The sequence below is a fragment of the Calidris pugnax genome, unplaced genomic scaffold (genome assembly GCF_001431845.1).
Source record: "Calidris pugnax isolate Ruff unplaced genomic scaffold, ASM143184v1 scaffold29, whole genome shotgun sequence".
NCBI classification, from domain to species: Eukaryota; Metazoa; Chordata; class Aves; order Charadriiformes; family Scolopacidae; genus Calidris; species Calidris pugnax.
Window position 1 is genome coordinate 1841339 of NW_015090768.1, and position 12381 is coordinate 1853719.

General features: G+C 51.9%; 1 protein-coding gene across 1 annotated transcript in view; it reads right to left on the reverse strand.

Annotated features, from left to right (window-relative positions):
• Nucleotides 1–724: 724 nt before the first annotated feature.
• IL23R (interleukin 23 receptor) overlaps nucleotides 725–12381 on the reverse strand; it is a 22099-nt gene continuing 10442 nt past the window's right edge. Inside the window, exons 6-17 of the mRNA XM_014937225.1 lie at nucleotides 12185–12308; nucleotides 11140–11315; nucleotides 10884–11029; nucleotides 9702–9861; nucleotides 8720–8802; nucleotides 8063–8279; nucleotides 7007–7204; nucleotides 6074–6157; nucleotides 4262–4312; nucleotides 3282–3378; nucleotides 1898–1988; nucleotides 725–1408 (exon numbers count right to left, since the gene is read on the reverse strand). Coding sequence (XP_014792711.1) covers nucleotides 788–1408; nucleotides 1898–1988; nucleotides 3282–3378; nucleotides 4262–4312; nucleotides 6074–6157; nucleotides 7007–7204; nucleotides 8063–8279; nucleotides 8720–8802; nucleotides 9702–9861; nucleotides 10884–11029; nucleotides 11140–11315; nucleotides 12185–12308 — 2048 coding nt within the window. The 3' untranslated portion in view covers nucleotides 725–787. The remainder of the gene's footprint in view (nucleotides 1409–1897; nucleotides 1989–3281; nucleotides 3379–4261; nucleotides 4313–6073; nucleotides 6158–7006; nucleotides 7205–8062; nucleotides 8280–8719; nucleotides 8803–9701; nucleotides 9862–10883; nucleotides 11030–11139; nucleotides 11316–12184; nucleotides 12309–12381) is intronic.

Sequence of the window (12381 nt, forward strand, 5' to 3'; positions counted from 1 at the left end):
ATGCCATTTTGCTGTAGCCCATTGTGTTTCACACAGCACGGCGAGGCTGAGGCGGTGACAAGCCACCATGAGAGGATAAATCCCTCACTCAAAATGAAGAATCTGCCCAGTGACTGATTCAGAGAGATTTGAAATCAGCCTGGCAGATGGTGAAGGCTTGTTCTTACCCGATGTGGTCTTTATTCTTGACTGGGAGGGAAAATGAAATTGGGTTATTCTGTCATACAGAAAAGATTTCCTGTTCTTGGTGCCCATGAATGCCATACGATAAATAAATCCTCCTTGGCGCAGCATCCCTTCATTAGGAGTGGTCCCGAGGCATTTTACCCAATTCAGTCAGGATGTCTTAGGCATCGTTTTATCCATCTTAACTGCAGGGATTAAATGCTCCAAACAAGAGAATTTAACATTTAACAAGAGAATGATTTTGAATAATAATGGAAGCGTACTGCATCCTTCAAAAAATCACCCGCTCTGTATTTCATTTCTTATGGGAATCCAAGTTTCATAGGTTTTTTACGCTTGTGACAATATGAGGTAAGTTTAAAATTGTGATTTACTGGTTCCAGTCAGCCGCAAGTATTTGTAGCTGATTAAAAAGGTGGATTTTTTGAGTTTTGCTCCAGTCATGCTGTTTGCAGTCTCAAAGGCTGGTATGTGCCATGGCCATCCCTTCAGGTTTTTTTCACCACAACTACAATTCCTTTCAAAATAATCTGTGCTGTTAAAGGCTGGTATGTGCCATGGCTATCCCTTCAGGTTTTTTTAACCACAACTACAATTCCTTTCAAAATAATCTTCCAACGCTTTGGGGAAAGCAAGTCTTTCCATCCCCTGACTCCCTGTTCATGGCCCTCAGGCAGGAGACCAGCTCGTCGGGCACTAGCGTTTGCTCTTGGACATCGCTGGCCAATGCGTGTCCCCACGGGTTCTCCAGGAGGGAACCATGTCCCCCCTGAGCTGAGCTGAATGCCTGGCTCTGCCCGCTCCGGCTGGTGTTTAGGATGAGGTTGATCTTCTCCAGTAGACAGACCTGGTGTCCACCTCCCTCCCCGTCCCACAGGTGGGCAATGGGGCTCGTGTAATCTCTGAAGAAGATGTTGGTCTCCGGTTCTGGGAGGTCTGCGGGAGGCTGCGGTTGGTAGAAGTTGGCAGCTACGTACCCCAGCTGGTTCCCATCAGACACCTGAGGTTTGTAGTCACTGATCTGCACAGGGGCCATGATGCTGGTGGGCACCGTGTTCCCTGGGCGTTCCCCATCCTCGGGGACCTCTCTGCTGGGCTTCCTCCTGGTGGCCACGTTCTTGTACTCCTCGTGCGCTGGCACCTCCTCAATTTCTGTAACTGTGGGGTCACTGGTGTCCAAGAATGGTTCATGGAAACTGTTACTTGTGAAATGGCTCTTTTCCTGGAAAAAAAAAAAAAAAAAAAAAAGATGAGTGTAGTAACAGACTGGCCAACTTTGCCAACAGGAGAGATATCATTAGGGCATCCCAAGGAAGAAACGAGGCAATGACTTCTTGTCTTCATCTGGTCTTCCTTCCCATTCATCTCATCCAACAACCCCTGTGAAAGAGACCACAGTGAGGTGGGCAGGAGAAAAGAGGGGAGCAGCTGGGCCTGTCTCCATGCTACACTTCATGGACATGCACCTCATGGGCAGCTTGAGTCAACTGTGGCCACTAAATAAAGTGTATATTGAGGCAAGATCTAAAGGCGTCTGCTAAGCTGGGCTCCCAAGCACCTTGAACCTTCCTGGGAAATGATTCCTGGCCAGTTCCTGGTCCCTTTGGGCCCCCTTCTTCCTCTTCTCATCAATGTTTCTCACAGCTCTGGAGCAAGCCTTAATTTAAGGGGAGAAAAGTGAATAAAAGCTGGGAGGTAATGGTGCCATTACCTGGAGTGACTTCACCACGTTGCTGTTTTCCATGTGGGGATAGTCTTCAAACAGCCATTTGGGCAAGAGCGACAGAACGGTGGCCTTAATTCTTTACCAAAAAGACAAAACAAACCCCAGAATGTTAGTCCATTTTATTAGTTCATGTTGGGTGAAGTTTTCCCCTGGCAGGAGAAGACACAAAGTATGTCCATCCTCATGGACGGTTTGGAAGCCCCAGATTTACCCTATATGGGTGGGTTTCCCCGTTTGAACTCTAGCTGTTCAACTTTCAACCTTATTCCTCTGGGTTTTATTCTGGAAGCTAAATTATTTCACTGAAATCCCTCATGTAAAACTTGTCTGCAGGTGAAAATGTTGCTAAACTGGGGGTTGGAGGGGAGAACGATGCTGGGTGTATGACCCAGAGGAGGCATGTGTGTCCTGAAGAGATGACACCAAACACACAGTAGTAACAAAAGTCAATTTTCCTGTAGCCAAAGCTGCTGCAGAAACGAAAATAATTCAATTATGCTGAGTTTTGCTGATGCTCTGGCACGTTGCTGTGCTCCTGGGAAAATACAACCAGTGCCTGTTGCTGCTGAAGTGCCCGTGTTTCACAATGACATCGAGAACAGAAGAACTGGGTCGGGTTCAGGAAGCGAAAGAGGCAGGAGCCCCTCGACATCCACGAGCCCTAGGTCTCCTATTTCTTGGAGAAAATCCCCATTTCTTGGTTTGTCGGGAAGATCCAGCCGGGAGCTCTGTTGTCACCTGTTCCCGTGGGATTGGGACAGCAGTGCCTGGGCTGTTGGGCATCCCTCTTCCAGTTAAAGGGCAAACTGGGATAGAAGGAGCACTGGTTTGTCAGGGTGCCCAGCAGACAGCAGCTAGCACTAAAAAAAAATGGTATTAAGATTCTCCCCATTGAGTTTTTCCACCGTTTCTTTCACCAGTCTCTGCCAGTCCCTTGGGGTCCAGGTGCCAGGGGCTTCAGCATCCCTTCCTCACTCCAAACTGGGAGTAACAAGCCCCAGAACAAAACTTACCCATGGAGGCTGTGTGTTTCCTTTCTTTTTCTACCCCTTATATCTGTGTAATAATATAAAACTGGGAGTAACAAGCCCTAGGACAAAACTTAACCACAGAGGCTGTGTTTTTCCTTTCTTTTTCTACCCCTTATATCTGTGTAATAATATATTGTGTGTCCCTAAGTCTGGCCTTACTTTTTTTTGTTGGTCTCTGCCTTACTGTAGAGGGCATAAGTGTCTTTTCATGTAGCAATGCGATTAATGGGAGAGGTTGTCCTTTGTAAGAGGAGGTTCCTGGGGTTAATTCTAAACTCTTCTGGAAGAAAGGCAAGAGTTGGAAATAAGGAAAAAAAAAATAGCGGAGAAAACAATACCTTTTTCTGGCTGATTTTTTAAACATCAGAATTAAAAAAACAACAGATAACATGATCACACTGATTCCCAGTCCCAGGAAAACGCCAGTGTCATCATCTGGAAAAGGACAGAGAGGAAGAAGGTCAATGGGACGGCCCTGCCCCACCGCCCCATCTGCCACCATGCTGGACCATCCCTGCCCCACCGCCCCATCTGCCACCATGCAGGTTGATAGAAAGGGCAGATCTCTGACGTTTCACTCGTTTCTTTGACATTCACTCCTTTCATTTGGCATTTCGCTCGCCCTTTTGCTCCCCGGTGGACGAAACAAAGCCATAACAAAAGCAAAACCAGAACTGCTGTCCCCTCTGCACTGTCCCATGACCGGAGCATCGCGGGCGATGGCCATGGGCAAGGGGGTTCAGCCGAGTCATTCGAAGAAGTGTGGCCACTGTGTTTAACCATTTCCTACGCAGCCCCAACTTTCCAGAAATGCTGAAGTGACTTCTTCAGCTCAGGCTGGTTTTGCTTTTGGTTTAATTACTGCAACGGGTCGTAACGTCAGCTTTACCAGAAGATGCGCAAGTCAGAAGCGTGACCAAAGAGTGAGAAAATTGGATGGGAAATACTTAAATGTTTCAAACTTCAAGACTGAAAGCGTCTATCGCCTTTATGCTTTATGTCAACGTTATCTTATATTTTCCTGGGCTTCTTATCTCCTACTCCCTGTTATGTACATTATATTATAAGCCTCATAAGAAAGCAGAACTTAAGGCATGAATTATGCTATTGAGCCATGGGAGCGCTGCAGCCGTTCCTGCCGTGCAGCTCGTGTCCCCACCAAGGGAAAAGCTGCTTTTCTGGCCCTGACCTCACCCAAGAGTAAGGGAGCTTTCTCTTCCCCCATCATCAGATGCTGCAGGGGCTGCTTGGGCTAAAACTCCTGCTTCTGGTCAAGGAGAAAGTCCAGCTTAGCAAGTCTGAGCTACCGTCTTCTTACCGTGGGAGATGTCGCTGTAGATGCTGCTTACGTGATGCTTCTCTGAAGGGACTTAAACAGAGAGAGGAAAAAAAAGGTCCAGAACTTCATTTAAAGGACAATAGGTGACACAGAAACCATGGCATTTTTTAGTTAGTTAAAATTATTTAGAAAAATAAATGGTGGTATATTGAGTAAAAGAAACCCTCCTGAAGTGATTAGTAACTCCAGCTCTGGCTGGACTCTACACAATCTCCTATTTCTTAGAGATCCAATTAAACGAGTTGTTGATGGACACATAACACCAATGATAAAACATCTTCCACGTACATCACTCCCCTCAGTACCTGAAAGAAGAATTTAGTATTCCTGGGGAATTGTACCTCATTTTTCGTGACCACCTGCAGATTATTTCCCAAAGTGTCCATGGCCCCTGGGACTGAATTTTCTGATGGTATCTGTTTGTGTGATGGGCTGTGTGGTGAGGGAAGATCTGCAGCTAAAGGGCCTGCCATGACAAGAAGTGGAGGGTTTTGCTAAAATAAGCTGCAAGCTTTCTTCCAGGTTGTATGAAGCAACCTGGGATGAACCACTCAGGAATATTTTCTTCCATTTCTGGGGAAAAAAACGTGGAATAATTTCCCTTCTCAAAGCCATGAGAGGTGCCAACAACCATGGTTTGTTGTGGGGAAGGTATCTGAGCAGCTTCAAATAATGCATCTAAAATTGCTTCGCAGCATGGGATGGTGAACTGCTGACATCCCAAGGTGTTATCACTGTATGCAGCTATAGCTGCCTATCTCAGGGCACTAACAGGTCTTAATGGCCTTGACAAGCCTCACCTGGGATCTCCACCCACAGGCCCTGGGTGTGGGGCTATTTAAGCTCAGCCCTGGCCTATAAACTATGCTGAAGGAGCTCTGGAGGTCTCAGCTCTGATCCATAGACTGACTTCATGGCTTAATCTCAGCCTTCCCTTGTCTCTATGTTCCTACCCAGCCACCACTGGACACTGTGTGTGGTGTCCCAGAGGTTTTTTTCTGTGCTGTGGTGGCCATGGAGCAGGTATGGTGGTGCTGAGAGGTGACTTCTGCTCTCAGCTGTTGGGCTGTGTGTGACTTATCCTGGTTCACCTGGGTGAGGACCAGCAGCAGGATGGAAGAGCTCATGGAACTCAGTGTGTTTAGCTCTTGAAGACAACCAAAGCCACCACAGACAGTGCTGGAGTTGACGCACAGCTGGTCCTTACTTTCCTCTGTCATCTGGCCCATGCCTTGTCCTGTCTAAAATTCTCCAGAACCGAAGCCTGCCTGCTTCCTGTTCCAGGTAAGAAAGTTGTTTTCTTTGTTCTGGTTTATGTATAAAATTTGATTGTTTGATGTGAAAACCTCATCGTCAGGCTGTAGCTTGGCCTGTTGGTCTCTGTCAGTCATTTTCTTTGTTCTGGTTTATCTATGAAATTTGATTGTTTGATGTGAAAACCTCATCTTTTCTGTCAAGAAAAGGGACGATGACTCCATTGGTGTATCTTGTGGGGTAAGATATGGTTCTTGTGTGTATTGGAGATTTATGAGCAGGAGCAAAGATCAGCTAGTGAAGGCTTTTATGCAGATATATTGATAAAAATCCCTGTTTTCATGACCTGCAGCCAAGGGGTCTCCATCTAGAGCCCTGCTTTCTTCTGGTTAGTGGGGGGGGTCTTCCATCTTGTTTCTAAAAACTAAGCAATTCTGCAAAACTGGCTGGTTGTGGGAATATGAAGAATGAAAGAGCAAGCTGAGCTCTGCAGCCCTGTCACAGCAAGTGGTGACTTGTGCACCCAAGTGGGCTTACCTTGGCCGGAGCTTGGTTTGCTGACTCCATCGGGGTAGACCGCGTACACCAACACACTGATGCGACAACCTGCTGTGGCCTTTTCTGGAAAGACGTGAGTTTTGCCTTTAAAATGTGTTTGTAAGCTGCTGTGAAAGTTCTGGGCTTGCTCAAGGGCTTGTTACTGAGTGGTGACAGTAGAGAAAGGTGTGGAGGGTCTCCAGCTCTGAGTCCCCTGCAGGTCTTTCCTCCCCTGGGGAAAGCCACCAAGTGAGTTGCTCCCAAAAACATGTGGAAGAGCAAAAGCCTGGTCAGGTAACCAGCTAGGAAGTACCCCAAAACCCAATAAACACTAGAATTAACATGGGAAAGCAGGAATGGAGTAGGATGGGTTCTGAGGTGTTCCTCAGGCTTGTCTCTCTGGCTACGGCAGGGAGGAAAGGTGCTAAAACAACAGCCATGTTCCATCAAATGTTGTGCCTTCTCTCTTTGCATCCTTTAAATACCTCCTGGACTTGGGAAGGCCTCCATGGCTTCCCTGCCTGCTGGCTCACTTGTCACCTTATTCCCTTTCCCTGTGACCTTCACCTGGGGGACGAAATCCCACCAACTGCCCTCATATCTCCTATTGCTTCACTCCTTCTTGAGGGCTCCCACTCTCCAAAACCAAGTGGGCAGGGGCTCGATTTCAAACAAAACTCTGCCGTTAATATATTTTGGCTTTCTAATATCTTGGTGAACTGCACCATCCCGGAATGTGCTTAAGAGTTGTTTAGATGTGGTGAGTAGCAAAGTCACCATCCCTGAATGTGCTTAAGAGCTGTTTAGATGTGGTGTTGGGTGATATTCTGTAGGGGAGAACGTTGTAGAGTAGGGCTGATGGTTGGACTCTGATCCCAAGGGTCTTTTCCGACCTGAATGGTTCTATGAAAAGGGGTTTCTGGGCCATCTTACCTGGGATGTACGTGTGTGTTTCCTGGTATGGGACTTTTTTCCAGAAATACTGCTCCTCCTGGTTATACTGAGTGGTGGTGACCCACTCCACTATGAACCAGAGAGGGGATCTCCCACTGCCGTGAGGGGGCTTCCAGGCCACTGAGATTCTGCTCCCATTCGTGGGGTTGACCTCCATGGCCACCGGCGCTGGGAACTCTGTGGAGAGAGGTGGCAACGGGACTGTCACCCCAACCTCATCTTCAGAGAGTGGAAGGCTGGGAAGGGTCAGCTAAGCCCAGGAAAACTGCAGCTTTCCTGAAAGTGTTTAAGGACTGAAGATGGAATAAGAAATTATAGAATGCGGTGGTTTTATATATATTTTTTTAAATGTATTTTTTATATATATGTAAAAAAATGGGGAGCTTTTTGTATATCTCTGTGGTGACACGCACATATCACAAAAAGCACATCTTCAGCTTTGTCATGTCTCATCTGAAGCGCCTTACCTGTCATTTCTTACAAGAAAGGCGTGTGATTCTGATAAGTATGAGAAGACATTAGAGAATTTTTTCCACCTTATTTCTCTTGAGTTTCTTCTTAGTCATATATTTGTCCTGGGTTTGAATGGGACTTTCCCCTCCCGTTGCTCATTCAAAGAGACGATTTCTTTTAAAAATAGGAAAGCGTGGTTGTGGGGAAAACCACAGCCTGTGGCGCGGGGGATCTAAGGTGGCCCAGAAAAGATTTTTATTCTCTTTCCTCCCATTCTGTTTGCAAGGACCCAGCTCACAGTGGGGACTGTCTCCCTGGCCGGAGGTATTTTTGGGGGGCACAGAGCAGAGGAGCACCCCTGTGTGGGTAGGGCAAACTTGTTTTTAAACTTGTTGCTGCAGCCTTCAAAGCCCAAGGACTGAGATATGTGGCTGCGGAGCATCTCCAAGGGATGCTGGCCTTGTCTGGAGGACATTGTGTTCCTCAACAGAGTGAGGTTTTTCCCTTTATTTAGCGCTTTTTTTTTCTCCCTTCCAGTCCTGATAAAATCTAGGCTGCAGTTGGTGTTGTGTGAGATCCTACCTTCCTGGCTGCTGGTGCCCTGGCCAAGGGTGATGCTGGCGGGGCTGGAAGCCCCCTTGGAGTTGTGAGCAGTGACGTGGAGGACACGGGTTCCTGGGGGCACCAGGATGCTGCAGATGGTGCTGGAGGTGTTGCAGAGGAGCAGATCTCCCCCAGGCCTCCCAGCAACTATGGTGTACCCCAGGATCTTCCCCCGGGCATCCCGGGGCAGCAGAGGCTGCAAATGATAAGACAGACAGCCCTTTTGGTCAAGGAGCTCTAAGGAAGAACATCACCCTGGGGAGGGACTCTGGATGAGGGAGGGGAGCCCTAGGAGGAGGGGGAAGGGTTGGACCCTGCAAGAGGGGAGATGGAGCTGAGATGTGGGGAAGAACTTGTTTGGTGGGAGGGTGGTGAGAGCCTGGCCCAGGTTGGCCAGAGAAGCTGTGGCTGCCCCATCCCTGGAGGGGTTCAAGGGCAGGTTGGAGGGGGCTTGGAGCAACCTGGTGTGGTGGGAGGTGTCCCTGCCCAGGGCAGGGGGTGGCACTGGGGGGGCTTTAAGGTCCCTTCAAACCCAAACCATTCTGTGATTCCCCTCCCTCTTGGCAAGTGCTGCTCTCGGGGAGGAGCCGAGCATGCCAGAACTTCACAGGAGCTTCTCAAAGAACCAGACCTTACCTTGATCAAGACCGTCACCTCGTGGCTGCCGTTCGGGAAGGCCGGGCCCAGGTGCCGCCAGACGTCGGGTGACGTGGCCGGGGCTGCGGGAGGAAGCGTGGGAGGTGGCAGGAGCTGCTGAAGGGCAACCAGCCAGGGCTCCCACCCAGACGTGGGGCTCCCACCCAGGCTCTGCAGAACACCCTGGTGGCTCGGTGCTGGAGCACGGGGCTGGTTCCCATGTGGAAGGGTGGTGGCTGCACATCTCTGCCACCACGGAGAGGAAACAGTCCAGACTGCCAACAGCAGCAAGTGCTGCTTTTTAGGACAAGAGCGTTCCCAGCTTCCTTGCTGCATCTGGGATGCAAGGGAAGGCATCGTTCCTTGGGCATCTCAGCCCCCACTGGTGGAGGTAACTGAGCCTCCATGCCCCCCGTGTTCCCAGTTGGAATGCAAACTGGGGAAGCTGACCCTAGGCAACAGGTATTTGTGGCTGGTGGGACATCTCGGTTGATGTGGCTTTTCCACCTCAGGCTTTCCAAGAGGTGTTCCCTGCTGCTGGGGCTACAAAAGATGGACAAGTCCATCCCATCCCTCTTTCTGTACAGAAAACCATGTGTCTGCAAAGCACCCCCCCCCATTCCTGGTTTCTCTCCAGCTCCTGCCATACCCCAGCAGCCTCAGGGGTCTGCCAAAATCACCACGACCTGCAACCTGCTGTGGGGCTTGGTGCTCAGAGGGCATGAGATGAGTTGCCAGCTCATGTCAGTGCTCAGCCCTTGACTGCAGCGTAGGAATGGTGGTGGTGATGCCTCCTGGACTGCAGCATCATGCCTGGTGTCTGCCAACAGAGGTCTCTGGCAGCACAGGGACGTGCAGGCTCCCATGCCACGTGTGTCCCATGCACACCCATGTTGGTGGCTACCTTTAGCTTGCCCAGCCAGGTCCAGGTCCCCATGAAGCATCTCAAGGAGCCGATGGGGAAAAATGCAGTGGGGCTTACCTGCCTCGGGGGTGGTGTAGAGAAAGGGGGTGCTCCAGGAGCTCCAGGGGCTGTTGGTGGGGCTGAGCCGGCACCGGACCTGGAACACGTACTGGGTGTCACTCTCCAGGTTGTGCCTCGAGAGGGGACCGTCCTGCCCTGTGCTGTCCCACACCTCCACCTGCAAGGGAAGCAGGGGGTTAGGGGGGGAGCAGGACCCATCCGTCCCCCCTCTGGACCCCCACATAGAACGTGGGTCTGTGTGGATGGGGACAGTTGTGGTTGTCCCCAAACACACAGGGCTGGCTAAGCCCTGGGACATGGGGTGGGGGGTCCCCATCACCCCTTTCCGTACTGGGTGTCACTCTCCAGGTTGTGCCTCGAGAGGGGACCGTCCTGCCCTGTGCTGTCCCACACCTCCACCTGCAAGGGAAGCAAGGGGTTAGGGGGGGAGCAGGACCCATCCGTCCCCCCTCTGGACCCCCACATAGAACGTGGGTCTGTGTGGATGGGGACAGTTGTGGTTGTCCCCAAACACACAGGGCTGGCTAAGCCCTGGGACATGGGGTGGGGGGTCCCCATCACCCCTTTCCCATGTGTTTTTGAGGCTGATGTTGTTGTGAGACACTGCACACACAGTCCCTTCTGCTAAAGCACTGGGGGGGTGCAGCGAGAACCCCCGACCTGCTGCCACACTGGGCTTCTGGCAGTTTTGGGGGGTCCCGGGGGTGCTGGGGTCCAGCCTCAGCCCCTGGCATTGCCTGGGGAGGTTTCCAAAAGGGATCTGGGGGGGAACCTTCCCCAGGGGTAGTTGTGTCTGGGGGGGTGCGGGGGCTCAGCAGCCCTCGAGGCTGTTTTGCCTTGTCCTTGCGGAGCCAGATAACATTTGGAAATATTTATAGTTTTGCCCTTTTGCCTAAAAAGCAGAGAGAACCCCTCCTGAAAGGCTGCGTGGTTTCTCAGAAGGCATCAGTTGTCCCACCCCAGCCAAGGTGGGGGGTTGTCCATGGCTAGGGGTGCGTGCCCCCCCACCCAGCATCAAAGCAAAGGGTGGGTGAGTGAGTGTTGAATGACCCCAGATGCTCCTATTGTTCCTGGATGCTTAGGGGTCTCCAGCAGGACTGGGACTGGCCTGTCTCCTAAAGGGGGGCTGCTGGTGCACATGGAGGGGGGTGTTTGGGGGTGGTTCCTAGGTTGTCTCACATGCCACTCTGGGTCACTGGTGGCTTTGTGTCTCTCCTCACAGTGCAGGTTCTCCAGCAACGTCTGCCTCCTCCAGCGCACGGTGGTGATGGGAGGCTTCATCTCCATCGTCTCGGCGCCAGCGACCAGGGGCAGAGCAGGTACCACTGTGGGGAGAGCCGGGAAATTGGGGGGCTGGCACGCCATGGGGGGGGCTGTGTGTCCCTGAAGTGACATTTTGGGGCAGTGCAGATCATGGATGGATGGATGGACATACCGAGCTCCTGCAGGTCCAGGCGCTGGGTAGCCGAGCGGGCAGTGCCCAGCGTGTTGTTGGCTTGCACCCATGCCCAGTAGTGGTTTCCACCACGCAGAGTGCTCAGCAGCACTGGTGAGTCCACAGGGAAGACCTCTTCCTCCTCCTCATCCTCAGCATCCGCCGCCGTCCCCACACTGGGAAGCAGAAGGCAGCCCCGGTCAGAGTCCAGGTCCCAGCAGCACGCAACCCCGGCTCTGGAGGGGTCACGGCTGGTGACGGGGACACAGTCATCCCCGAAACCAGAGTTTGTCACTCTTACGGAGAACTAGAAAGTAGTCGCCTTCGGTTCTCGCTCTTTCTGTGGGGTATTTGCGTTTTCGCTGCAGGAAGGCAACTTTCTCAAGTTCTTTCTGGTTCAAAGTTTGAACCCAAGCAAATTTAGGCGGGTGGTTAATCACTTCTCTCCACAAAGCCTACGTGTGACGGGATTTAATGCCTTTAATAATTGAGTCAGATTGACTTCGGAAGCTTGCCTGGTCTCGTGTCACAGGGAGGGGGGCGGGCTTCGGTGGTGGTGGTGGCCAGAAAGCCTCCTGGGCTGGTTCAGGAGAGCTGTGGCACGTGTGTTGAGCTTTTACACAACCCCCCCAGGGGTTTCGGTTTCGGGGTTTGGGCATCACTAAGTGCACAGCCTTTATCTCAAGAGAGAATCAATGGGTCCACGAAAAAACCTCCTGGCTGTAGCGTTTTGTGGGGTGATGCTGGGCCCCCAGTGGCACCGAGGGTGCAGGGGCCATCCTGAAAAATTGACCCCCACACCCCCCCACTCCCCACCCCCCTGCTTTCATGTGAGGTTTGTGAGCAGGGGAGCGGGAAGATGCTTTGAGCTTTGGGAAAGCGTAACTAGGGCACGGGTGTCACCGGGGTTTGTGGCCACCGCGCCCCGACCGCACGCCTTGTGCCGGATCTGCCGGGTACCACGCTCCCCCCACCCCGACCCCCCAGCTCCACGCATCCCCCTGAACCCCCCCAGCCCCCCTCCCCGGGTCCCATGGGGTCTTACCTGCGCAGGTGGAGGGTGTAGTGGGTGCTGAGGTGGGTCGGCCGCCCCGCGTCCCACGTACATGCCAGGCGCCCCGAGCCCTCCTTGATGGTGCAGCTCAGGTTGCTGGGGGGGTCTGGAGGGTCTGCGGGGGGAGGCAAGGGCAGGCAGAGCATGCAGACAACACCCCCAGCCCCCAGCAGGCTGCTGTGACACCC